We start from the raw sequence: 27,755 nt of genomic DNA, 5'->3' as shown, positions 1-27,755 counted from the left end.
TAAGTATAAACATATGTATTTCGCGTCAGATAACATACTTTGCCTTAAGAATGCTACATTCAAAATTCAGGAGTCTGCAGTAACTGTAGGATCTCCTATATTTAAATACAAGATGTTTTGATACGATGGTGTGGCAAATGTTGAATAATTTAGACTTAATCTAAAAGATATAAATGGGGTGTTAATGCATATACTTGTACATACCTATAAGTGGCACCTGTGTTTTCAAAAACGAAGCAAAAAAAATGAAAAACAGTATGTGTTTCTGTAACACACAAATGTGTCTGTCGGCAGTATGCGGTGAACCCATGGGAGTCATTCATTAAGATCTCAGCCTGTTTCCCTGCAAATTTTAGGTCTGAACCTGCAAATTATGCTGATTTAGGTAAAGATCTAAAAAAAAAATTCAAAAAAATAAACCACTGTTTTCAAATTCTTTTTCTTTGTACGTAGTCTTTCAGTCAAAGATCTCAAAGGCCATTAGCACCATGGATTGCTTTACTGATGGGGCAAGCGAGGCATCCATGAGATGATGTGACTTACCCTAGTCCCCTCCATATGTGGGGGTAGAAATGCGAATACTATGTGGATCCCTCTGTTTTGTTTCTGCAGGAATCCTACGTCTGTGTATTCACAGACACATTTGGAGTGGCTGTGATAAGTTAATATATTTAAAACTGGAAATGTGCTTCAGAGTCTTCTAAAATCAGATTAGCTAGAAAGGATTTTAAAGAAAATCACCACTTAGTTGTCACTGTACATTTGCTATTTTTTATCATACGAACATCTGAATTCCCTTGGCAAAATTTATATTACAAGGAAATCTGAGAATGTGTTTCATAGGGAGTCTATGGGCAGATGATTTTATTTAGAAAGCTCCCTCTTTCTGAAAAATAGTTTTTATTTTAGAATAATTATGACATTTAATTTATAACTGAACACACAATGAAAAATATATCTAGGTCAGTATCTTAAATTTTATAAGTACATTTAGTGCTTAAACAAGAAAAACAGTTTGATAGATAATAAAAAGAAAGGCAATTTGAAATAAAATATTAAATGACACGCGTATGCTATGCATTTCAAACAACAGCTGAATTGGCTCAAATTGACACAATAATGATCCTTAGAAAGTAGATTGCAGTCAGTTGCCTCAGCCATATAATAAAGATTCCAAGTCACTAGGAAACTGTTATCAAAATTAACAAAATTATCTCATGCCATTGTTGAGAAGCAAAAAGATTTTTTCATCACCATAATTAAAAAACATGTAGTATTTCTAATTGTTGAGTATTCCAAGCTTTTAAGGGAAGAAGATGATGAAATTTAAAACAGGAAATTCAGTATTTTTTTTTACTAAAGAAGCTTGAGCTATGACTGGAAATGTATTTAGGTTTTAATTTTCCATAATAGCCTAGATCCTGCATAGATTAAGAATAACGAAATAATGTGTACCAGTGTGATTGTCAAATGAATTTCTCCTTTTCTAGCCTAGATAAGCCCCCTTCCATCTGTCCAAAGAGCAGTGCCATGTTGAACACGGCCCTAATGAAACCCCTTTACCTGCTGCCACCACGTTCTCTCCTTCCTGCAGTCACACAAACTGTCTCCAAAAAGTGAGCCCTCCACCTCGCAGACTTGAACACCTTTGTCCTCTTTGCTGCTTCTGGCTTGTCAAGCATTGAGATTCCCATTTTTGCCCCTCAGGTCTGTGGTTTCACCCTTGGTTCTTGTTCTCCAGGGAGTCCCTTAGGATGAGGACCCTTCCCTGGGAACTCTGATGAGAGGAAAAGCTTGCATCTCTCTAGCTAAAGCCAGAGGGATGCAGCTGTGGGAGCCCAACTGCTTCCAACAGCTTTAGGGAACGCTCCATGTTAGAGCTCAGTCTCAGAGAATAGTTGCATCTCTTTCCATCCAGTTTTGGCATCAAGCATTTTTGATTCTGTTAGCTTTTCCTACTACCCTCTCTCTCTCTGTCCCCTTTCTAATTAATAATGTAAACTGAAAGTATTAGGAATTTTTCATACAAATGGTGATTGAGCGATTCACCTTTTAGTTTTATTTAGAAAGTGTCTGACTGTAATTTCTTCTTTGGAAACTTTCCTGCTTTTACTGTTCTCCCCAGGTATTAAAACCTGTGCCATAGATCACATAACCCTCTCCTTTGGCGCTCTTTCCTAAACTTGCACTGTACCCATCTGCTTTGGAACCCTCCTGGTTTTTGAGCTTTTCTGTAATCTTCTCTTCTTGACAAAGGTTTGGAGTCCAGACAAACTTCAGAATTAATGATTACTGTACGAGCAACACTTATTTCCGTCTATTTAGGCATCAGTGGACCTTTTCTTGTACTTCAGTGAAATCTGCCGACTATTATTGCGTTTTGTCTTCAGGAAAAGTATTTTATGTAAAGAGAAGCCACCTGCTTATTTCTTTGGCAGGGCAGACCAGCTGCCTTCATTTAGGACTTCTAAGGACTTTTAAGCCTTACAAGCAGGTTTTGTGTTATACTTGAGTCAAAGCAGGTTTGGCAGATACGAATTTGGGTACGAATCCACAGGCACATAGGATGTGCTGCCTGTTCTTTCTTGCCTTAATCTCATTATATTGACTGATGTTTACACTCTGGGCTCTTGGGGTAAATTATGAAATCCAAACTATGACAACACCTGGCAACAGACATAACAGAAACATGAGAGAGCCTGGCTATCCCTGTGGGAGGCTACTCTGCCTTAGGTTTTAAAACCGTAAAATGACAACCCATTCTTTATTTAGGAAATGTGTCTAACTTTGTTGCCTGGTATGTTTTATTCCTTTACCAAGTCACTGTGCATTCCAAGACAACATGGGATCACTAGGATTATATGGTTGGTCTTTCTGTATGATACAGACTTCAGTTGAGTTTGTGCAGCCAACCAAGTAACTCAGGAGATTTCATGCCGTGTGAATGTGGTAGCTGGTCCACTACGAGGAAATAGGGTGTGAGACTTGAGGGCCGATAGCTGGCAGACATCAGCAGCAGTGCTGGTACCACACTGAGTACATTATACGTATGAAGCACAGTCTTATTCCACAGTTATGTCCTTGGTAAAATCTGGCAAGTGTGCTTTTTCCCTTGCTTCAGAAATAGTCATTTAAAGGCTTATTAACCATTATTCGAATGAATGCTAATATACAGTAAAACGCTGAGTAAATGCACAAAAGGCAAATGATGGTATGCACTGAATTGCAACCCCTAACAAAACTACTGCCGTCCAGAGTCTTTCTGCATATTTTTTCTTTGTCTTTTATAGAGAGATGATCAAAGTCACCTGTAGGCTTTAATAAAACTCTGTGACTGAGAACAGGAATGATCTCAGACAATACCTGTCTGTCAACAGCTGTTGCTTACCTCCAAAGAAACTTCCCTCTCCCTTTCCTAGAGTTGCCCAGCTCCTTCCCTTGTGTGTGTTGTTTTGTTTCCTGCAATGCATATGATCTGTGCAATGCTAGACAGAGCCTATGTACTGTAGTCTTAGAGCAGCGTGGTTCCTAGGCCAACACATACTTCTGGAAGGGCTTGTGGGGGTTCCCACTATACAATATAAATTTGATCTTGTGTGCTGTTTGTTATCTTTCAAAAAGCCCTGTGATCACTAAAATCTTCACCCCCTGGACATCTAATTTTCCACTATTCGATCTCTTTAGCTCCATTTCACCTGCTAATTAAATTTTTCAGCCTTGATTTTACTTGCTGGCTCTTCTGACTGTTTGCATCCATCCCTGTGCATGAGTTTAGAAGGGAACAGGAGTCAGCTTTCACAGTGGTTTACTTCGCTGTTATTTACAACTCATTTGAGGTTCCCATTGCAGGTTTATAATGCTATCAGAATCTTTCAAGTAATAAGCTGCCTGTGTGAAGGTACAAGATGTTTTATAGCTCCTCACTGACTTATAGCTGACACTCAAATGTGAGCTTCTTTATTAGAAATAAGAGTTACATCGATCTTGAGATACATTTGAAAGAAAGGGAACCGTAAGAAAAAAATCAGCCTCTTCTGTTCATAAACTGGAATCATATAATTTCTCACGCTTAGTGAGCTTTTGTTTTTTCATTTCCATATATACCTAGTTTTCAAACTGCATGTCACTTCATTTTAAGGAAAGGCAAGCCCCAAGCTGTCCTGGGCACCACGTCTTTTGGAGATGAATTCCATTGTTTCTCTTGATGTTTTTGGGATTCAGGAGCCAAAAGCACCAGAGCAGAATCATCACTGTGACAGGCTTTTCACGCTTCAATGGCTCAGGTCCCCACTAAGCCAGTGTGGCTTCTCTGTCTGTTGTCAAAAAAATGGGTGACAGTATTGTCACACTGCACAGCGTCAGCTGAAACTGAGGCCTGAGAAGAAGGAACAGCTTCTTCTCATATATACCTTGAAAACTAGGTATATATGGAAATGAAAAAATGAAAAAATGAAAAACTTTCTCCTTACGTGATCTGTAGAAGTGACAGTTTCACTCACCCTTTCCTGCCTACATCTCCTCCACCATACACCTTCATATTAGTCTGCTCGTAGATCCACCTATAGTGTCACATCCAGTCCTCTGCTCTTCCAGCCTGCTCTGAATGCTGAAGCAGAGTCAAGTGCTGTTGCCCCCAGGATCCCTGGTGCCCAGTCTCTAGGATGTGCCTTACAAATCTGGTCTCCCCTACTCCATTATAACCCCTTTCTTTCTGCATTCACAGACACTCCCTCAGCATCCAGGAGTCAGAGTTACCTCTTTGTGATTCCTTCCTGGGTCATATCTGACCTCTGGTCTCATCCATCCTCACTCTCTGTTCATCCCAGCTGTATAGCTGCCACCTTTTTTTCTCTTGAGATGAGGTAGATGTTCCCTTTTCTTGACTCTGAGCTCTGTACAGATCTGACCTGTGCCTGAGCGACTGTTCTTCCTCTCCTACCTCATCCCCATGCTCTACCCACTCTTCTCACCCTTGCTCCTCCTCCTACTTGCACCATCGTTTCTCTTGCAACCTGCCTCCTACATTTGTTTGTTCTTCCCAAGTGACTTTACTCTTTTTCACATCCCTCTCGCGAGCCCACTCTCTTTGTGTTGATAGCTTCTACTCCCAGGATAGAACTTTCTTTCCCTCCTCCTCATATGCCCTTCCTCATCCCGTACTCTAAAATATCAGCTCCTGTGTGATTCATTTGCCATATACCATTTAATTTCTTTTGCTTGATTCCTCATTTCCCCTCTCCACCTCCTTTAATTGGCAAACAAAATTTTCTGGTTGGCATTAAACAAGATGACTTTAGGTGTCAAACACTGAATTAAGGCCAAGCAAGCAGCATTCAAGGCTCAGCAGCACCATTTTGTAGAAAATCTCAGCAGCAGCCTCAAAAGAAAAGATACCTAGGATTTAGATATGAAATTATTGCAGATGTACAGCAGCTGCCGTAGCTTGGGTAGGCTCTTTGGCCTAAATCACAAGCAGGCTGCAATGTGGGCATGGCCAGACTGCTACTGTTGTTATTACTGCTATTACTTTTCACCTGTGTGCCTCTTCTCTATAGCTCTCCTCTTTCTCCAGGACTGAAGATGAACACGTCTCTCTCCCTTCAGTCATGCTATCTGCTGGTATTGCAACACAATAAATCCAGGAAGCAGCAAATGCAGCAGTGTTGCAGCAGTGGGAATTTGGGTATATAAAGTTGCTGCTTTAGGAGGATTCCTGCCTAAAGAGTACGTGGTCTAGACTGTGGTCGCTGTGTCTGTATGAAAAACAGACCTGGCTGACAATCTGTGTATCTGTTATAGCCTTGTGATAGCAGCATGGAGCTCAGCACAAACCCAGTATTTGCTCGCGTGCTGAAGTTAACTCTTGCGCTGCCTTCACTGCTCTGATAAGGATATCCCAGGTATCTCATTTAATACTAGTTTGTGTTCACTACCAGCGTTAGTTCCCCTCCCGTTATCATGGCAGCAGGAGCATCTATTTCAGGCAGAGTGAAGAATTTTGCTTTCTAGGCTTACTGTCAATCAATAGCTTTGTCGTGTCTTTCTCTCTCATTAGTACTCTGGGGTCACTTGACCTTCCTGTAGTAACAGAGAGCTGTTTATTGGCCACCAATCTTATATGACCTGCAAGGAAGGTGCATGGCTTTTTCCAAGGACTCAGCCAGAGTGTGTCTGACAATGAGGCATGTGTGCAGCTTTCCTTGGGACAGTGTGGGCACCTGGGGATAAGTCTGCTGCTTTTGCTAATGCAGAGCTGTGCGCTGCCGCTGCTGCTGCTCTCATGCCCCTTCTGCTTTGGTATGATTTCTCTCTCATGCCACAGCAGAACAGAGCAGAGCTCAGGGCCGCTCTTGCGGCGGGGCCTCTCTTTTCTCAGGGCATGTGAGGGATGCTAAGGTCTATTTAGAATCACAAACACTAGGATGTAGGATGTAAAGTGAATAAACAAAAGAAGTGCTGTTGGTTCTTCCCACCAAAAATCTAGCAGATCAGCAAAGTAAATTCTAATCAGCCATTCTTCTGGTTCTGGGTCAAAATGGAATTAAACAAGTTCATGGCCAAGTGAGCCTCATTTATGAGACAATTCCTGACACAGGCCCAGCACAATTGGCTCAGTGCAATCACTTTGGTCTGATACAGTCCAAGTTTCACCATAGATGTCAATGCCTGACCAATCTGTGAAAGTATCCGAAGTCTTTTTTTAGACTTGAAAAATGTACATCTGTAGTTAACAGAGCTGCCTAATTACAGCTTCTTCCTGAAGAAAAATAAATCATTTTCCCTATACCCAAGTCAAACCAGTTAGGGACTCAAATTCAAACTCTGGGACCATTTCCAAATGGTCAGGTTGGAAGTACAGAAAACACTGGGATTTTGTGGCATTGGCTGTACAGACAGAAAAGGAAATGTCTTCATGAGCAAAGCAGCATGGTCTCTGGGATAGGGCACCAGATTGGGATTTAGGAAACCTAGGTTGTTATCACAGCTCTGCTATTGCTTCTTTGCCTCCGTGTGCTTTAGATTCCCTTCTTGCCATCTGTTTGTCTCAGTTAATCAGAGCAATGTACCCAGCCTTCCTGTACACACTTCGCCTGACAAATTTGGTGATGTTCCACCTCTCACTGTCCTTCCTCTCTTCCCCTAACCCAGCACATGGGATGATTGTTACTCCTTCATCAGCCCCCACTTGGAGGCAACTTCCCTCCTTCCTTCCTTCCTTCTCCCCTCCGTTGGTGGCTGTGCTGCTGGCCCTGCACAGCTGGCACTGGGCTAACAAGCCCCATTAAACCTGTCTGACTGTCCAGAGCCACTAAGGTGCAGTCTTAGCCCCTGGTCCTGGTCCTGGCAATGTGAGATGGAGCCACCTGGACTGGCTTTGCATCCCAAAGAGTTTATCAGCTTAAGTCCTGACTGCTTGTACTATCCTTTCCTCTTTAATTGGAACCACTGATTTGAACTGGGGGGTGCAGATAAGGGAGCATAAACCCTTCAGTGCCTTGCAATGGCTAATATGACTGGTAAATATTTAGGTGGGGAGTTTGGTGAAAGCTGGCTCCCGATATGAGCATGAGGAGCACTGGTTGCCTGGGAGGCACTCACGCTTAATGGGCAAAAGGCAGTACAGTCAGGAACAGCTATTTTCCTGTGCTCGAGTGGAAATTATTGTAGATTTAATGATAAAAGCGATGCTGCTCAGTGTGTCCCTTCCACAGCCGAGTGGAAAAGTTGCTAAGAGAAACAGCACTCCAGCAGAGAGATTTACTTGGGCAGTTTTGTAGAAGTGCTGAATCTCAGCCCACTTATGGAAACAGTTGTTGATTCTTCCATATGTCCATTGTCAACTCCCCTGATGGTTCAGCCCTCTGAAAGATTTGCATTTTCCTGTCCCGGGGATGACATCCATTGATGTAAACAGGATGGAGGGATTTTGTTTTGATCAAAATCCCACAATTGTAGCATTGTGGCTGTCAGAGCAAACTAATGTACCATATTCTTTGATTGGTTTAATCTTTTCTATTACTGTCACTTATGAATGCTGTTAGACATCGTCCTGAGTGCACATGCTTGGGAATGTTCACCAGAAATTGGGAAGTATTTTGTGAATCCTTGCAAATTTCAAATAATTATGTTTTAGCAACCTGAAGATCAATGCAATGAATTCAAACAGATGTTATTTTTAATAGCTCATAGAAAATAAAATTCTTCTGATTCGCTTATGTTAGAAAGAGCAGAAAGGGCATTGCATTGAACTTTAGGTGTTATTGTCATGACTGTAGGAACCTGTGCTCACTCTAAATTCATTCCGTTATTTGTAGTTTGAAACAAGGTCAAGACCACCTCAGTTCTGATTAGTGTTAGCTGGGGATCTGTCTCTAAATGTAAACGTATTTCATAAAACCCTTCTCCAGCTTCTACTTTGACCATTTCTCCATAACTGTTAAACCTGCCAATAAGCCTCCACAGTCCAGGAACTCCAGCTACGACGTGTGAATGAATCGGAGGCTGCGAGAACCAGGAATGGGGCCAGAGAGGCTGTAGAGATAGCTATTATTTAAAGGTAATTGAGTGGAATGGGCAATGGAACAAGCTGAAGAAAAATAGAAGCCCCTCAGGATGTCCACGCTCTGCCTTTCGCCCTGCAGCTGAGGGCCTAGGTTCTTGCTTGAGTAAATCTGCTTTTCTGCTTTTCTCAAAAAAGAGCCTAAAAACTGCTTATTTTTTCCCTTCTAATGCAAAGCTGTGTGCTCCCGTTTACTCTAATGTGAGAAGGGCTGAGAGATGGTCAGTTTGGGTTGCCTTCCTGTGCCTGCGTTGGATACAGTGTATGCTTTATGGAAAGGAAACCTGAATAGATAATTTTGAATCTTGGCTACTTAGGAAGTTAAGCATCTCACTGCACACAGGCACTGAAAAGCGCCTTTAGTGGGAGACAGAGAAGTTTTCACTACATCATAACATGCACAAGTGGGAGGTTAGATACCTAGTTTTAGCTCTCCTGAATCTAGCTATGAGGAATTGACCTATGAATCATAATTAAGGCATTTATTTAATACTTTAAAAAATTGTATTCTGCACAGTACTAGCCTGTATACATCCCATTCCCCCTTTTCCCCCTCCCTCATTCATTTTGACGAGCACGTTCCCTCTTTTTTGTCTCTACTAGCAGAATCTGGGTTGAGGTGAGACTGTGCTGTTTGGGTGGACAATAGATTTTGCTTTAACTGAACAGGCAAAAGCAGAGAAGAACTTTGATACCAGTTGACTACTTGTGACCTAAAATATAAAATAGAGAAGATATACTAAATTGACTACTAAAATCATCAGATTGTGTGTTTCAATTAGGAAGCAAAGAAAGCAACAGAAGATTTTGCGTGTTCCCATGACTTATTGGCAGGTTATACAGGTCTTTGGTTAGAGCCAGGTACCATTCATGATTCTACTGGTGATTCACCTAGCCCTTGAGTATGGTGTTTCTGTGCTGTACTTTCCCCATCTGTAAAAGTGAATTATTTATATTCATTCCCCAATGTAAAAGCTTTCAGATCCATGGGGGAAAAAAGTTATACACGGCCCGCTCCCAAGTCCACTGAAAACAATAGAAAGATCCGTATAAAAGATTGTGAAAGCACAACATCAGACTCATTGTACAACTGCAATCAATGCTGTGGGGGTTAACGCAAAATTTATAACAAAATATTTAGTCTCATGATGTATTTTCTGTGAACAATGGTAGATACTGTTTACAATCAGTTCTATCAATAATAATAATTCTGAAAATACATTAGTTATCCCCGTTTTAGGGCTTAATGGAAGCAGCTTATAATATCAATTCTATGAAGATAGAATAAATAATATTTCCATCTGTAATATGTAACATACAGCGTGTTGCAAAATGTTTTTAGAAACATTCAGGCCATTTGGGGATTATATGGTCACAGGTGTTACAAATTGTTTTGCAATTCTGTAAGCATTACTTCTTCATTTAAATTTGACTTTATTCAGAAGCATTATCTCTACCATCCATTGAATATAGCAGGTCTTCTTACAGTGCTCTTCGGAGTGTGTAAGGGAAAAGGAAGGTGTCGGATTTCTTGTTGGACCAATAATTTTTTCATGGATCCTCACCTAAGCAAAATGTTTAGCGTGACCATTAAGTAGGCAGGATCCAGAGTGCGCTGAGGCTGTGGTTTGGGGGTTTCTGGATCAGAGTTAAAATGTGGAGTACTTTGGTGATCCAAACACAGTTTGAGAATAAGATTTTTCATTGGTCTTGGGTGAATACACTGTCTGTCTTCTGCCTATGAAGGTTACAGCAGAGTTGGATGCCTGGAATGAAGATCTGCTGAGACAAATGAATGATTTCAACACTGAAGACCTCACTCTCGCTGAGCAGCGTTTGCAGCGTCACACGGAGCGGAAGTTGGCCATGAACAACATGACCTTTGAAGTCATCCAGCAAGGACAAGATTTACACCAATACATCATGGAAGTCCAGGCTTCAGGTGAGCAGAACAATTTGATCTCTATTTCACATGAGAAAAAGACAAAAAAACAAATCAAACCAAAAAAATAATGCATATTAAGCAAAAATACCCCAATAAATACCAAATACATCAGCTTTTAGCATAAGTAAGTATGGGCAATACCTGTCTCTCCACTCCCAGAACTGTCCCACAAGTTTTGGGAATTCTTTGATTCAGGACTACATGTCAAAAATTGCTGTTTCTTTGAGACTGAAACTCATTGAGGAAATAAAACCGACTTGCAAAGTTCATTCAGAAACTGCAGGGTGGAACTTGTGATCAATTCCAAAGTGGATGGAGAGGGGAGGGCAAGACAAGTTACACTGGTAGCTGCTTGTCCTTGCACCAGCTCAGAAACAGGAGCTGCAGGGAATCATGAGTTACAGATACTTTAGCTGGCTGGTCAGACCTCAGGTCTGGATGAAGTCTAATCATTCTAGACTCCAGAACTTGTTAACCTTTCTGCAGTCAGACTTCATTGAGAGGCAAACTGACCAGTTGTTCTGGCTTCGTTCTGCACAGACTTTTCCTTGTGCCACATTTCAGGGTGCAGACGTGCCTGAAGGGGAGAGAGAGGAGTGAGGGGAGAAAGAAGCTAGTTATCCAAGAACCCTCTGGGAAAGAATCCAAATATGAGAGACCTGAAAGCAGTCATGAAGTGAAAATCTTGTTTCCAGCCAGCTCTAATTGGAATTATTTTGGATAGAAAGAGAATATGATGAACCATACAGGAATTTTCCTTTCCAGTGTGCACTTGAAAGTTAAAGGTAGCAACTTGGATGTAAAAAAAACCCCTTTGGCATGTGCTCTTAAATGACAGAATTGATTCATGTTGATGGGGACTCTGTCTGATACTTATACTCTGCTTCTCAGCAGTAGGATCCTATTTCTAAGACATCCTATGAATCAGGATTTTTGCATCCTCGCATTTTGCGTTTGGAGAAGGAATATCATAATTCAGATTAATCACTGCATAAAGTCCAGAAGTGAATGTTACTTGTAAAGTGCTTTAACCTTCTTAAACGTCTGGAAAGAGTGCAAAGCAAGAGCAAGTCCTGTTCTTTCCCTCCCAATTTGCACTTTCAAAATAAAAAGGATTTTTATGGGTTTATTCTTTAGCAAACATTTTACCTCTAGGCACCCACCTTTAAAAAAATCTGGCAGTATTCAGCCTGATTTGGCAAGCTGCACTCAGCAGAGGCTTAAGGATTGCCACAAGAGTATATTGTGAACTAGACAATCCGTGCATTGCATGAACCATGTGCGTGATCTTCTGTGAGATCTGCCCACACTACGCCTGGTCCTGTGCTTCAGCTCCCTTGCTTTCTGGGGTAGAAAACTTGTCCTAATACATCAGTTAAGATGGGGGGTTTGTGCATTTTTTTGGTGTTTTATTTTTGTTGTTGTTGTTTTGGTTTTTTTTTAATCCTGAAAGAATCTTAATATGAGTTGGAATCCATGGGGGGTAAAGAATATGATCCATAACAGAGCAGAGTCGGGAGTGGCAGTGACTGATTTTGGGGAAAAAAATAAATATTCTGTATTTGTCAAGAAGTTAGAAACAACTTCTTTTGGATTGCAGACAAAAGATTAGCAACTAAATGAAGTGACTTTTAAAATGTTTTTATAAGATTATCTAAGATCACTTTCTATGAAACCTACCCAATAAAAATCCATTGCTCCCAAAGGCAAGGAAGCAGAAGCCTCATGGGGATGTAGAGTAAGTGTAGTTAATCAAAGGTAATGGTCATGTCTGCCGTGCGTGGAATGCTAAATGCTGGGAGAATGGCGAAATAAGGGAGAGAGATTGCTCTTGGGAGCCTACTGTTTCTTATTTCAATAAAGGACAGTTATACTCCATAAAAAATTCATTTAGTTTTACTCCCTCTTCCTGAATCCTATATCATAAGTCGTTCAGTGCATAAGTTAAGTGATGATTGTTCTTACTGGCAGAGCTGCGAACTTGCAGGGGTTCTGGGAAATCAGCTGCTATTGCTGCTTCCTATTGTACAGTGTCACCACTGCTACAATCAAAACTCAACTGAAGCCATAGAAGATAAAGCCAGAAAGAATGTGATTTTTCAGGCACATTCTACCTAACCAGGCACTCTAAATTGACCAAGTTTCCCCCCTTTCCTATAATTCTCTCTGAGCTTTATTCTTTTTATCATGTCACACAGGAAACGGATTCAGTTTTGATTACTCTGGCATTTGGCTTGGAGGTCTTTAAGCTAGTAAGTCTGTCAGATAAAATTACATCCAGGTTTTTCCATGCATGATACCTTTTTCACTTGGAAATCTCGTGGAGGTAGGAGAAGTTTTTTAAACATTTGCCCCTGATTTTTGCATGTCTGATGAAGATTTGGAACGGTCATTCTTACCAGGCTATGGAGTGTCTGGAAATCCCTGTGAACGTTGTCGTGTTGGTACAATGCAGAGGTCCCGTGATGCACCAGATCAGACTCTGTGCAGATATTCAGGGCATCCCTACATGCGAGGCATCTATGCAAGTCCAGTATTTCCAAAGCTCCATACAGCTCAGAGTTCTGTTCCCATAATTCGTTCCATTACTCCACCACATGTGGGTGAGCCTGGTTTGGATCAGCCTGTTTTCAGCATCGGAATAATTATTGTTCAATGAAATGTTTGTTTCTATTGGGGGATATGTAAATCTGGAAGTCAGGTTGTATTTTCTGAAATTTTGCAGTACTTTCAAATTGTCTTCATGTCTTACTAAAATCCGTGTCCTTCAGGAAACATTTCCATTTAGAGACTATTATTACAGTGTTCTCAAGAGGACTGGACTTTTTAATAAGCCAGGCCTTTTTATTTCAATGAACCTATCTTCTATTTTTCCAGTTGGATTGTAGCTCTGCTGCTGATCACAAAGTTAAATACGTGGGCGAACATTCACAAAAATGGATATTAATTTTTTGAGTGTCTAACTTGATATGTTGAAAGTACCTGGTGTTTCCAAAAGTGGCAGCTCGGACATTTCTGAGAAATCCATTTCCTATGGAAACTTTAGGATCATAATTCAGCAGCGATTTAACACCTCGACCTGAGCTGCGGTGATGATGCGTTCATGTAATTCATTAGCATACGCACCTTCGTCATTCTGCTTCGAGATTCTAAAAGTAGTTACACTCTAATAGCTGATTAATTGATTGCACGGATTTATTTGATTATAAAGTCCATTTGCATTGCCAGTATCATTGTCATAATGAGCACCACAGTTAGGAGTTGCTCATGGTTTACAGAGCTACCTTTTGGTGTCTTAGAAGCAATTTGTTGAAGTCAAGCCTGAAATACACTGCAAAGCTGATGCTGGGGAAATGTACGCAGTCCCTACCTGTTAAGGGGAAAATTCAAAGTCCTTTTGTTTCCTGGCTGTTGAGCTAACATCATTCACGTCTTTTCCCACCATTGCATTGTGTAAAAGGGAAATGCAAATCTATTTTGTTTGTGATGTCATTTATAGTTAGTTATAACTATAGTTTATATTGCAAGGAAGAGGATACTAAATTTTCCTGTCACAGGCTTTTAATAGTTCAGCCTAAGAACATGTTCAAAGCAGTTTCAAAATGGCTTTGTGCAGGTCAAAAAGCAATACCCCTTCCTTACACTGAATAGTATCTCACATTGCAAATAGTTCAGGCTTTGTAGGATGGAAGTTCGTGTGGCCCGGTACTCTTTTCTATAATATTTTTTTAGAACATTTTCAATTTGTTATCCTTCACCTGGCATCTGCTGCACAGGTTGAGATGTTAGAAGAAAATGGCAACTAAGTTTGGTTTATCAGAAAATCAGCTGTGCTTTTCAAAACACAATGTAAAGATAATGTGTATGAAATGTCTGAAATTGTTCAGAAAACGATGCTTTCTATTTTGCAAACCAATCTTGGAGAAGAATAAGTGCTCTCGCCGCGTGTGCTGGCACCGTAGAATAAATCTGCGTGACATATGACAAGCAGGAAAGGGCAGATCATTCATCATGGGGAGCGCAGGCTGCCCTTGGATAGCATCCCAGGCAGTTCACTGGTTGCTGCTGATGAGTTAGCACAATCCAAACCATACCAGCTGAGTGTGCACGAAGGAAAACTGTGCATTTAATATTGAATAGGTGTGGTGAAGTCAAGCATACAAAAAGCCATCATGTCCTGAGGATACGGAACCATATGCAGGCTAATTGTAGCAACAATGCCTGGTGTCTGGCAATTGAAAGGAACTTCACTCCCAAGAATAGAAACATATATTAAATTTCCAGTTCTAAATGGGAAGCCAGGGGCCATTCCACTTTGTTTGGTAATGAAGAAACTGTTTTGTTTTGGCTGGGAAAGGGAATAAACCAATGTGCTTTTTCTGATAAAACCAGAAACCAGGAAAAAAGGGATAGGGTCAATCATAAAGTCATATTTATTTTGTGTGCTGTCCTCCGTAGATATCGCTGTGAGAGAATGGAAATCACGAGTCTCCGAGGAGGATAAAGGGGAAAGAAAAGGCGTCTTTCTAAATGGGTTTTTAAAATAGCGTCCAAAGCTTTTGTACAACAGCTTCTAATTAACACATTTCTTTTTAAATGTCCTATTATTCTATGAAATCAAATGGCTTTGGAGAAAAGTGTAGTGTTTTCTCAACTTTACTACAATCTCATTATTTTTATATTAGGTTCCTGATCCTCCCTGTATTGAGGCCAATGGCAAAATTCCAGTAGACTTCAATAAGGGAAGAGTTGAGTCTTTATTAGTTTATAATCACAGGGATTACAGTAACGTGGAATGACCTCATATTTCCTCCAGGCCAAACTTTCACAATCACGCTGATAACGTACCCAGTAATGCTATCGCACCAGTGTAATAAAGAAGGAAGATGTGAAGCTCTGCATTGTATTTCATGTAACCACTACACACAAGGCTCGTAGGGTCATAAGAAAATTCAGGAGGTAGGAAGGGACTTGGGAGGTCTCTATTTCAACCTCCTGATCAAGTCAGAGTCAGCTATGAAATCAGAGCAGGTCATTCCTGGGTTTATCAATTTCATGCAGGATGCAGGGGATGGGGAATGTGGTACTAAGCCACTTTTTCTCTCTGGTATGTGAGGATTGGATGAAAGTCAGGCTGTGGAATAATTCTGAATGAACTATAGGCTGGTTTATACTAAATTGTTAATGATTCTCTAATGTGCCCAGATGGAAAAAGAGTTTGCACTGTGGAGTTCCATGGACTTGTAGAACTACTGCAGATCTGGCGACTACAGTTTGCTTCCTTTATTTCACTTTTCTATTTTCTTCCTCATCTTTTTTCTCTTCTAAGTTCTTTTCAACATGCATTTCTAAAGTATAAGTTAATGAATTACTGTAAGAAAGGGAGAGGTTTTCTTCCTTTTTTTATTTGATGTTCATGCAAGTTCTTAAGCAAGGCTGTGGTTAAATCATGTCCTACTAGCCAGATGCTGATGGGTGAGGTGGGCAATGATCACCAGAGAAACGCTACTTTGTAGAAAAACCCACTACTTTGTAGTGATGCAGAACAGGAAACTGGGAAAGCCAAATACTACATGTTAGAATTTAGTGAGAAAGAATTATTCAGAGAGTTGCAAATCAATATGTTAGGTGGCAAAAAATTTTGAAGGTTGCATTTATAACAACTGAAATTTCAAATAATTGCAATGACCTGTCTCTCTGCATGTTGCAGGCATTGAGCTGATCTGTGAAAAAGACATTGATCTTGCGACACAGGTTCAAGAACTGCTAGAATTCCTTCATGAGAAGCAGCATGAGCTGGAGCTTAACGCTGACCAAACTCACAAGAGGTTAGAGCAGTGCCTACAGCTCCGGCACCTACAGGCTGAAGTCAAGCAGGTGAGAGGTTTTAACCACACTTAAGGGCCTTAAATGGGTATTCAGCTATTACATATATGCAAACTGCTAAACCAGCTTCTGCTGAGTCACAAACCTTTAGGTGAACAATCTTAATCCCCCTTTCCTCAACAGTACTTGATTTGCTGACAGATTGCAGCATGACCCTTTACAAATAATGAAGGGCTCTGTTCCCTCTGGTGTGCGTGTATTTGGCTTCATGAATAGTTATGGGAAGTCTGCGCAAAACTGACCCCGTAACTTCTCAGCTGGAGAAGCTGCCTCAAACTCCCATGTGTTCTGGGAATATAATGATATGATTTGGGATCCAGACTTAAGCTGTTGTTGAGAAATGTCCCAAAGCAAAGGATAACTGAGTTGTGAGATCGAAGTATGACATTACAATAGTTTCACCTTTTCATTTATTGCTATACATCTGTTGAGCTGCAGGAATCTTTAACATCATTTGGGTGGGATAAAGTATTCTGTCTGTGGTTTCTAGATCCTTGGACTTCTTTAGCCATTTTAGTATTGTTACATTGCCTTTCTTCCAGATTTCATTCTAGTGTGGGCAGTTGTGTTCTGCCTCCCTAGGTTTCCCTGATGTTTAATTTGGATGACTCACGTTTCTTTGTTTTCCTTTGCTACACAGGATAATGTTATACTTCCTGCTTCCTAATCCATAGGTGGCTTCACACTTCAGTGTATGTCTGGATTTCAACAGAATGGTCTTGGTTTCGTTAGGAAAACCAGGAGCCTTTTCCAGACACCTGGAATATTCGGGTTTCCATTTTACCAGTACAAATGCAGGAGGTTTTGTGGTGTCTTTTTCCAAATACTGTAAGGTGTTCATGAAAAAGATTTGCTTCTTTGTTGTTTATTAAAAAAAATAAAAAATAGGCAAATACTGAGTGCTCAGTACCCATGATCGTAGTTATTCTTTCTTCAAAAGTGAATATTTGAGTGATGCTTTATCTGAATTGTTTTAACATAGCTAGCAAAAACCCCTTCATTCTCAGATGATTCTCAAGCTAGAAGCTGGCAGCACCAACACCAGTGCATATATTTTCTTTCAAAGTCCGCTTTGGTGTGAATATTTTGCCAACCCTAAATGAAAGTAGCACAGAACTCTACTAAATTTTTTTGAAAATGTAGTCATTTTGCATTTGTGATAATTGAAGGCCAACTCCTCATGAAGCTCCAGAGCTCTATAAAGTGCTTTGACCTTTCTTCTGGGAAGGAAAAAAAAAAAGGAGACTCTGTGATATTCATAATCACCACCTTAATATGATTATGAAGTATATCCCTTTTTTCCACCTTAATACGATTATGAAGTGTATCCCTTTTTTCCATAGGTTCCCAAAGTTTTTTTACACACAACATAGCTGAGCTTGGAGTTTTGTGCAGTAGATCTATGATGAAGTAGAGATATTTTAACTTATGATGGAAAATAGAGAGGAGTTGATATGTGTAGCAGGTTATCGCTATCTGACCAAGTGTCACTAGCCCACTTGACCAGGATGAAGTGCCAGTAGGTCAGCCCTGTGGCTGCTCCTGGAGCCATACAGTGGCAGTCTAGCACTCTCTGCAGGTACCTGATGTTACTTGTCTCATTATCAATTATCTGCTGGGCCTTAACAATTTTACAACCCAAAATCTAACCAAAGGAAATGGTTTTAGGACTGAACTATCTAATACTTGCTTGTGAGAGGAAAACAGCTGCCTTGAATTAGTATTTCCTTAACAGAGCTTAGGACCATCAGAGCCTTCATTACTGTGGGACCTTTCAGCAAACCAATAGTGAAGAGTCATTTTATTTTTTCAGCTGAATACTAAGGACTTCTTTGCTTATTAACCTATAAATTACCACAGCTACAGTTTCCCTTAGAAAGAGACAAGTTAATATATCTGTGCCCTATCTCTTTGGTTTCCTGTTGATGAGTCATATTCCCAACCGTTCAGTGAAATTGGGAAATATATTGATTTTGGCTTGTAGTTCATCTCCAGTCTGGTCCAGATTTCCTTCACTTTCTTTTCAGTGCATCTGAGACGATGGATGATCTCATTACCGAAGTGCTCTCACTCTTGTGAATCAGTTGAGATGCGGTTGCCGCAAGACACCTTCTGTAGCCGTGGTTAAGTTCTGCTGACATAGTAAAATTGGTCAAGGCTGCTACATGTACACGTGTTTGCATTTTGATATAATGGCTTATGGAAATACAAAGTCTTTTAACTGTCTCTATCTATTTAAGTCTCATTTACCAGGGATTTCTGCTTTATATCATATGCACCAAGGGTTCGAATGCCAAGACAATGAATCAAAGTTTGAGGCCATTAAAGCGGAACAATTCCAAATGAGATGTTCTGCGAACTGCTTTAGAGGGGAAATAGTATAGATCAGTGATTCACAAACTCTTTGTTATTAGGAAGGATCCTGCTCAAGACTGATTTCCCCTCATTTGAATCCCACTCGTTTCCGACAGAAACTACAGAGCTTGGATTGCTTACATAAAAGTAATAGCAGAATAGAGTTGTGGAGATCACTTTAAAAAACAAACTCTCTAATGCTGTGCTTGCAGCTGTTTGGCTTCCCTGTCACCTTATTTTGTGTTTGTGTGTTTTATTTATTTTTTTGATAAGTGTTGAACTTGACCTAATTTACTCCCAGATACCCTCACAGTGTCCCACTACACTTATTTTCCAGGTTGTTTTGAAATGTATTTATTCCTTTTCATGTGCTTGTTACCCATCCACTTTTGCTGTTTGGCATTAGATTCGCTTCCAGATGAATATGCCCAAAGGATGATGAGAAGTAGTCATTCGAGACACACTGAATATATTTGAGTATTTTCCCAATCTAATGTCACAGATCTCCTGGAAACCTGATGCAGTTTTGAACATGGCTAAAATTAGCAGAAGATGTCCTTGCTGGTGGTTGTGTCTGGGGTAGTAAGAGCCTCTCAAAGAAGGTGCAAAAGGTCTAGAGTTGTAAAAGATTCACTTACAGCATTTTGCTTTTTAAACTTAAAAATCTTTTCCGCTGTAACTTGACAGGTATCATTAGCAATGCCTTAAGTCTTTTTTTTTAGAAACATCGAGGCAGGTGTTTGGACTACACTAACCCAGCAGACAGGAACACTGTGTGACGCAGAGCTCTCATTTCTTAAGGAAGTCTGCGCAAGAAGTGCCTCGCGCTCTGTTTTTCTTGTAAGGTCTGATTTGGTGCTCAGTGAAGGTGGCAGAGTTTTGGGGTATGAATTGTAGAAAAGCTTGGTACTATTATTTAATTTCAGAGGAGCCATATGCAGAAGTACCCTGTTTTAAGCAAATTGGAGTCAAAGGTGGGAGTTGTTTCAGAACTGTGGTGGTTGCCGTGTTAGACAACCCATGCCTTGCAGTGAAATTGCCCTCCGGTGGCAAGTGGCTTTAATCTAAGTTGCTGTCAATGCGCTTTTCCTTCTTGATTGTTAAAAAAAAAAAAAAAGCTAGGCTTTTAAAAAGAGTCTTTGGAGATGTATTTAATTCCAGAATTACTTAATCACTCCTTCTACAAAGTTGATAAAATCTGTAATTTGTTGGAAATGTCTGTTTAAAACTCTTTTGCTGTTGGCCTGTCTGCACGTTGGCAGATAATGGTGAATCTATTAATACAGGAAATGATCAGAGAAGTGTCTTGGTGCTATATTAGCAGCTTCTATATATATTGTAATGAAAAGGTATTAGGTGCTATATAAGTAGGAGTCAATTTGTGAGCAGGTCTTGTAAACCAGATACAAATGCGTAAATGCTCTCTTCCAGACATTTCACAGTCTACTTACAAACCAGTGACACAATGAAAGGCTCTGCAGGTGACTGGGTTTTGCACTTACTCTTAAGAGTTGGGTATGCAACTGAAATTTTTCTTACTGTATGTAAACAATCCACACACAAAAGAAGAGGGGGAAAAAAAAAATTAAGAGAAAAACATTACTATGGAAAAAGATGATGCAATCCTAAATGAGGCCCTGATGTTTAAGTGTTAGAGTTTTGGAAGTAAAATGGAATCATTATTTAAATTCTTTCAAGCAAATTTGCTAGTGCTTGGGTGCTCCATGGGCCTGGAAGGGGGAGTGCAGGAGCCCCACAGCGAGCGCCTGAACCCACGCTCTGGGGGAAGGCAGGGGGAGCACAGCTCAGGGGTGGCAGCAGCCTTGGTCAAGAAGAGTGCTGTCAGCATTGCTGACAAGATGTTGTCCATCGGAGCCTGACCTGAACTGCTTTACCCTGAATATTTTTTAGCCAACAAGACAGTTGTACACAAGAATGCACATGTATCATTAACACTAGAAGAAACCTGGCTGCTTTCGGTTGTATGGTTCCCCTTCCTCCTTACTCAACCTGTTAGCTTTTCACTAATTGAGTTGCTTTGTTTTAAGACTGAGGTTTCCAGTGATTTTATTACTATTTAGAGACTCAGCTATTTATGTGAAATCTCCATCAAAACCTCTGTGGCAGGTTTTGAAAATTTCAGCTCAAATGAAAGCTGTACCCAAGAGGACCCTGTCATGCCCTGATTGTATTGTTTTTTGTTGTTTTTTTTTTTAAAAAAAAAAGCTACTGCATTTTTATCATACATACTCAGTATTTTCTACACTCTAAATGGCCCAAGCCAGGATATATCACAGTATGTAAAATGTGAAAGCGTGTCTTGCTTTATGATGTCCTCACTTCCAGCCTTTCCCAGACACGGTGATCCTTTGGTTAACTTCAGCTTTTGGTACCACGTAGTCGGTAATAATGTAGCTTTCTTGTCTGATGGATTATAGAAAATGCCAGCCAAAAAGATTGCCATATGATAACCTGATTTCTTTTCCTTTAAATCTTTGTTGCATTTCCCACAGGAAAAATAACACCTGCTGATGAAAGAGAGAAAGCTGACAAATGAAATCTTCCACGCTGTTGTATTGAGTAGAATGTAATTTTCCACAAATTAGGGTCAGCTACATGTGTAGATGGTTCCCCTTTCTTTCTCTTAGGGAAAACTCATTTTCCTACCCTACAGGGAACTGAATGGCTATAACTAGGGTGATACATGATGTAGGGATAAAAACCAAAACAACAGAAAATCCCAATTTCTTTCAGGCAATTTAATGGATCACTTGGTGAAAATGATGGCACAAAAGGGAAATTACCGTATAGACTGTTGCAGCAAAATCAGTTTTGGAGCTTTGTAAATCACAAGCTAAATTTAGGGCAGTGATTGGGCAGTCAGAATTTCCTGTGCATCTGTGAATTGAATTCAGCAACTTTCTGTCTTTATGGGAATAACTTGACACCCACACAGGTAGAAAATAGGCTTTGAGACAACACAGCGAAGAAATAGCACGTGTGTTCTGGGTGCTAATTTTCCAAACACATGTCTTAAAATAGCAGAAAATGTTGCTGCTTAAATGAATAAATATAAGCTTGATAGATTAATTATGTATATTTGGGATTTGATTCTGCAGTCGTTACAGCATGCATTGCATGTCTACAAATAATTTGAATATCCCTGAGTAAAGCCTCTTGACTAACTATAAAATGCAAGGACTGGGATTTCTTCCTACCTCTGCGTGCAGGTGGAAACTCCATCTTGACCCCATGTCAGACGAAACCAGCTGTGTCTATTCCCTCCTCACCCCTAAGCTCTGACCTTTGTGTGAAAGAAACACAGGCAAGGGGAGCAGAAAGGAGTTGCAGGGTCCATGATTCCAATTGGAATTTTGAAAAAGAGAGAGACCTTTATGTTTGATTTCAAATCTCCCTCATTACGCTTTGTGGTTTTGCCCTGGGGTATGTGCGTAGGGGAACATTCTTTTTTGTGATCAAACTTGGGAAATGAAAGCTCTTTGCTATCCAAATATCAGTATAAATACTTTGGAAGTTTAATTCTTCAAGGAATAACTTCTTCAGTAAGATCTTTGCCCTCTAAGAATTTATGTCATTAAGACCTTATCCTAGGATTTCTTTCTGCTCACTGATTCAGCTTGAGACCACACTGGGCAAAGTACGTTTTTGTTAAGCCGGGCTGAAAGATTTTCTGATCGGTGACTACGCAAACCTTCGTACTGAAGCACCTTTTCCATAAGTACATCCTTTCTTTACAGGTGCTTGGCTGGATCAGGAATGGTGAATCAATGCTGAACGCAAGCCTTGTCAATGCAAGCTCCCTCTCTGAAGCCGAGCAGCTCCAGCGAGAGCATGAGCAGTTTCAGCTGGCCATAGAGGTAACATGAATAAGTTAATTTTGTTTCTCCTTCCCAGGTGAACATCATACGAAAGGTTATCTCTGTGGTATTAATTGCTGCTTGCTTGAAGGAAGGGAAGGAATAAAAACTTTAAAAAATCAACTTAATCATTAAACTTGTAACGCAACCAGAGGTTAATAGTGAAATAAACTATTTATCATCTGCAGGTAATTCTTTGGCTGTCAGATATCAGCCTTCCCGTTCATGAAAATGACACTCACGCATCCCTTGATAATTTCTTTGGTAAAAAAATAAGATTAAAATTCGCAAAGCGATCTGAAAATGGGAAAAGTCTGTGAAGTTGGTTTCTCCCCACATCCAGAATTTGCAGATCATTTCATAGCATTCATTTATGAATATCTTTGTTATTGGGTAGTGCTTTCGCATGAAATCTTTGTTTCATTCAGCTCTCCTTTTGTTGACAGCAGAAGAGACGTTCATTCAAACCCACATTCTCAAATAACTTTACTTTGAAGAAGAGGCAAGAGGGGCGATTTTTAAGAATTACCTGCAAAACTGAGCTTTTGCCCCTGCTTGCCCTGGAGTAGCACATCTTTGACCTGGGCCTTGAAAACTAATTGAAAATAACAAAAACCAAACCAAACTTTAAACTATGAAAATAATATTTCCATAATGGAGATTTGAAGAGATGCCTGATTTGTGGCAGGGGGGGAAGTGTCTTTATGCCTTGTGGTAAACTTTAAATAAGTCAATACACATTATAGTGTTGCTAGTAAGTATAGAGTTTAAATCTCAGCTAATGACCTATTTTGATTCAGCTCCACTCACACTAAGGAAGGAGCAGCTGTTGCAGCTCCTAAAGGAAAAGGAAGACGTTTTCCATCAATTCTGTATGAGCTGGCTGGTACCAAGCTGTGCTGACCACATCTTGGCAGCCGTCACCAGACAGCGGTGGGGAACAAGACACCCACTGGCTGTGTTATCCCAGCTTGCTGCCATTGGGGAAGTGCTTGGATTTGGTGGTAAATGCAAATCACAGAGGGAGAAGAGGGTTACGCCACAGTAAGGGGAAAGCAAGTTTTCAAAGGGAGAAAACACTAGATTAAATATTTAAAGTGTTTAAAGCTCAATATGGGGAAGAGATCAGCAAAGCACACAGGGCACACTGTTCTCTAAAGGCATTCTAGATGTGGAATTGATTTTCAGTTGAAATCCTTTAAAGTCTATTTAAAACAAGTATTACAACTCTAACATCAGTAAAGCAGCTGGATATTAAATTTAACCAGTTGTTCTTGAACATCTTCCTAAATGTTTCTGCCAAGTATTAATCCTTTTTTTTGCTAATAGCTTTCTCTACATTGCATTATTCATCAGTGTATTACCAGATGATTTCAAGCTTCTTTCCAGGTTCAAGGATTAGATCATAAAAGTATCACATGAGAATTTGTCAGCAGCAGTTACAAATGGGATGCAGAACAGGGGGAGTCTTTGGGAGATTTCAGGGCTTCTGTTCAGAAGATTAAAATCAAATACTGGACTAAACCATGCCTGAACACAGTTACTCAGGAGGCTGTGAAGGGCCGGGGGCTATTTTCCTCTCAGCAACCCACAGAGGAAGGTGTAACCGCCACTTAGCTACTCTAGAGGAGCTGGTGTAGGCTGGGGAATGGGACAAGATAATTCGGTCCTGCCTATGAAGTGGCTACTGAGTAAATTGGGGAACATTGGAGAAAATGGCTTGACTTCCCCCAGCTCTGCCCTTAAAGGTAGCACAGTGTAGCCCCAATATGAGTGAACTGACTTTCATAAATGTGTCTTGTAGGGGCTGATATTTCTCATATAGTTCATGACATTTAATAAGGCATCTTCATGTCTTCTGGGGCAGGAGAGGACAATTAGACACATGAATAAAGCTGTTGATGCCAGCAAACTGCCTGGCAAGAGTCAAGTCAGGGTGATTAGGCCCATAGGTGGCCATCTCTTTGGTGTTTGCTTTTGTATCTGCAGATTGTGTGGGATGCAGTCAGCACTGACTACGGGCTGGGTGGGAGCTCAGCGCAGCGGGTGCCCGCATCGGAGTTGTCAAAATGGATCGATTGGGAACCCCACCCCGGGTTGTTACCCAAGGGGCAGTAGCAGATCGGTGGAGCTAACCCATCTTAGCCAGTGCTTGCTTGTCCCAAGCTTTAATAACATGTTGCAAATGTGTGTGAATAATTGAAACTAAAATGCTTTGCAGAAAGTAACTGTTAACTGAAGATAACTCTCTGAAAATGTTTCACTCTCTCGCATCTCCATGCTCACACCTCGCTTCACCTTTCTACCATACATCTGGCACATCTATACAACCTCTCTTTCCTCACCTCATACACAGTCCCTCTTTCATGCCACTTCCTTACAGAAGACACACCAGAGTGCCCTGCAGGTCCAGCAGAAAGCCGAAGTGTTGCTACAGGCTGGACATTATGATGCCGATGCTATCAGAGAGTGTGCTGAAAAGGTGGCCCTGCACTGGCAGCAGCTTATGCTGAAGATGGAGGACAGGCTCAAACTTGTCAATGCGTCGGTGGCCTTCTATAAAACCTCTGAGCAGGTGAGCTGAACAGTGTCATATCTGTGCCATAGCATATTGCTACAGCCTGGGATTTAGCTCCCAGGCTACAGTTCGGAGGTCTTGCCTCTCACCAAGATCTGCGGTGCAGTCTCGCCACATTTCCAAAATCTTGAACTGTTCCGAATACCTGCTCTGCCAATACCACTAGGGAGCAGTGCTCATTCTTCTCCCTTTTCCTTGAGTAATCCCAAAAGTAGGAAGAGTGTGGCTTCAGTCAGCCCTGCTTGCCCTTAAAAGCCACCCTTTGTCTTTTTACATATGTTTGCATGTCTACATCCACACATTAGGTGCGTACAAACCTTTCTGTCACCTGAATAGGGCCAGTGTTGAGCCCTCTGGTGACTCTCAGCTGGTAAACACCAATATGAGTGCACTCCAGGATGTCGCAGCGCTGGTAGGTGTGGATTTTCTACTCTGACCCTGAGTGCAGAGGGTCTTTTGCCAGCAAGGGATCTCACAGCATTGGCAAAATTAACTGAAAGGACATTAGCTCCATTGGTATAGAAATGCTAAGCCACAAGTGGAAACCGAAGTTCGAACTAGTCAAAAGCGTTTCTTTGACAAGTATTGTAACAAAACCAACCAAACAAAGGCAGCAGTTTGCAATAACTTTCACCTTAAAGTTTTCAGTGAAGCAGTGTAATTCTTGAAGTTGTTTTTTTTTTAGTTGTCCCCTTTCCAAGGGGAATAATTTCTGAAATCCCACCATTTTTATTTCAAGTTCTCATGATACCAGAGTATCTGCTTTTCCTTGAGAACTGCTTGCAATTAATTACCTGTTACTTTGTGAGCAGTACTAGCCAGTGTTTTCGCTAGTAGTTAAACACCACCATGGTGAAAAAGATGTCAAGATATGAAGGGATTTCTCCTAAATCTGTCTGCAACCCAGATAATTACAGCAGTAACCATTATATGTTAAGAAAACTTTACTTAATTCCAGATGTCCGTGAATTGCAAAACACATTCCATCTTGGTGCTGGTACGGTGGGATTATTCATCCCTTGCACAAACAGGGGCCATTTATACTGCAGTCAGTGAGAATTAATGTCATAGTGTGGATACTGGAGTAGCCTTGCCTGATGTAATTTACTGCAGCCAGGCAGTTCGTCTTAGCATGGACATTGCAGGAACCTGTGGTTTTATACAAAAGGCAGCAGTGATTTCCATTAAATTTTCTATTGTTATTATCACACAGTAAGTTCCTCAATTAGAGAACCAGACGTGGGAAGTTTTTTTTAGCACAACTAAACATATCATTATGGAAAGTGATTATTTTATCCTTAACATCGAGGCTGTCGATGATCCTTGGGCCACTTTTTGGTGTCATTTATTTAATGCATTTTTAAGATTGTTTAAGATTAATTCATTCCGTATAATGAATGTCTTTCACTGTGAAGAGTTTCAAACAGATTTACAGCTCCTGATGCATTCAAGATTGAAATGAATTACTGCTGGTAAAGGATAGTGAGAAATGAAAACCATTAAGGAATTCATTAGTGCTTTAGACAGTCAAATACAATGGCCAAAATACGCATAGCCAGTAATTTATCATTTCAGTCTCTCTTCCTGTTTCCAAGTCATAGACAAGCATACTGCAGTGCCCACCAGTTCGTTCATTAGTTGTGTCTATTCAGCAAATGTTTAGGACCAAGATCATTCAGTCTTTGAATGCCTCATAAACTCACTGCTGCAGGTAGTCTGTCGTCTCCTCTTGGGCTGCACGACTGATCTACGGTCCTTAATGGTCAGCTTCCTGACTGGATAACAGTAGGTTGAGTAATTTACTGGATCCTGAATTCTCTGAGTATCTAGAAAAAGCAGATAAAAGGGTGTAGAGGCTGTCACAACCAGCCGAACTTTTTCATGCCTCTCTTTCCCAAGTATACTATGTTCTTACTATAACTGGTGGAGCCCTGGTTTTCAAATAGCCCAGTTTCTCTCTGTATTCATTGACCGCCCACTTTATATAAATTTCTGTCATCGTCTTAAAAGAGAGATGATATTTGCATGTGCAGGACCCATCTTTTCTGAAAAGATGTGAACCCCAGGCAGTCCATCTGCTTTAATTTTTTAAGTCACAAAAGTTTTCAAGAACTAAGAAGTAAAATGGAAATGTTTTTCTGTGCCTGAATAACACATGGGGCACTTGCTCTCAGATAAACGTTTGAGGGTGAATGCTGGTTTGCAACCAAGCAAGAAGATGATTTCAGATTGTCAAATGCATTACCTCCTTGAGCAGCCTGGCAGCGGGGTAAGTTGGTCAGTTCACCAGTTTTAAAACTGAGTTTGGCGTGTTCATGAATGGAGTTACATGAAAACGGCCTGCATTGGTGGGGGGAGGATTGGTGGGTGACGCTGGAGTCTCTTCCAGACTATGCTCTTGAGCATGTAGGGTCCTCTGAATTACAGCTGTGTTCATATAAAGGTTGCAGGAGTGAGCGAGGAAAGGGTGGACATGGTTGCTGGACCTCCAGCAGTAACTGACTGGATCTTGAGTAATCTCAGCAGTGGAGGGTGTAGGAAGAGCCATCTGGG

At 40.7% G+C, this 27,755-nt stretch overlaps 1 protein-coding gene across 2 annotated transcripts in view; it reads left to right on the top strand.

Annotated features, from left to right (window-relative positions):
- The window catches only part of KALRN (kalirin RhoGEF kinase), a 525,892-nt gene that overhangs the window by 327,188 nt on the left and 170,949 nt on the right, over positions 1-27,755 (top strand). For both annotated transcript variants that reach the window (XM_054209626.1, XM_054209624.1), the window contains exons 14-17: positions 10,307-10,502; positions 16,216-16,382; positions 22,505-22,624; positions 24,981-25,199. In XM_054209626.1, the coding sequence (XP_054065601.1) occupies positions 10,307-10,502; positions 16,216-16,382; positions 22,505-22,624; positions 24,981-25,199 (702 nt within the window). The remainder of the gene's footprint in view (positions 1-10,306; positions 10,503-16,215; positions 16,383-22,504; positions 22,625-24,980; positions 25,200-27,755) is intronic.

The sequence above is a fragment of the Rissa tridactyla genome, chromosome 7 (assembly GCF_028500815.1).
Source record: "Rissa tridactyla isolate bRisTri1 chromosome 7, bRisTri1.patW.cur.20221130, whole genome shotgun sequence".
NCBI lineage: Eukaryota > Metazoa > Chordata > Aves > Charadriiformes > Laridae > Rissa > Rissa tridactyla.
This window is presented reverse-complemented; position numbering and strand designations above follow the sequence as displayed.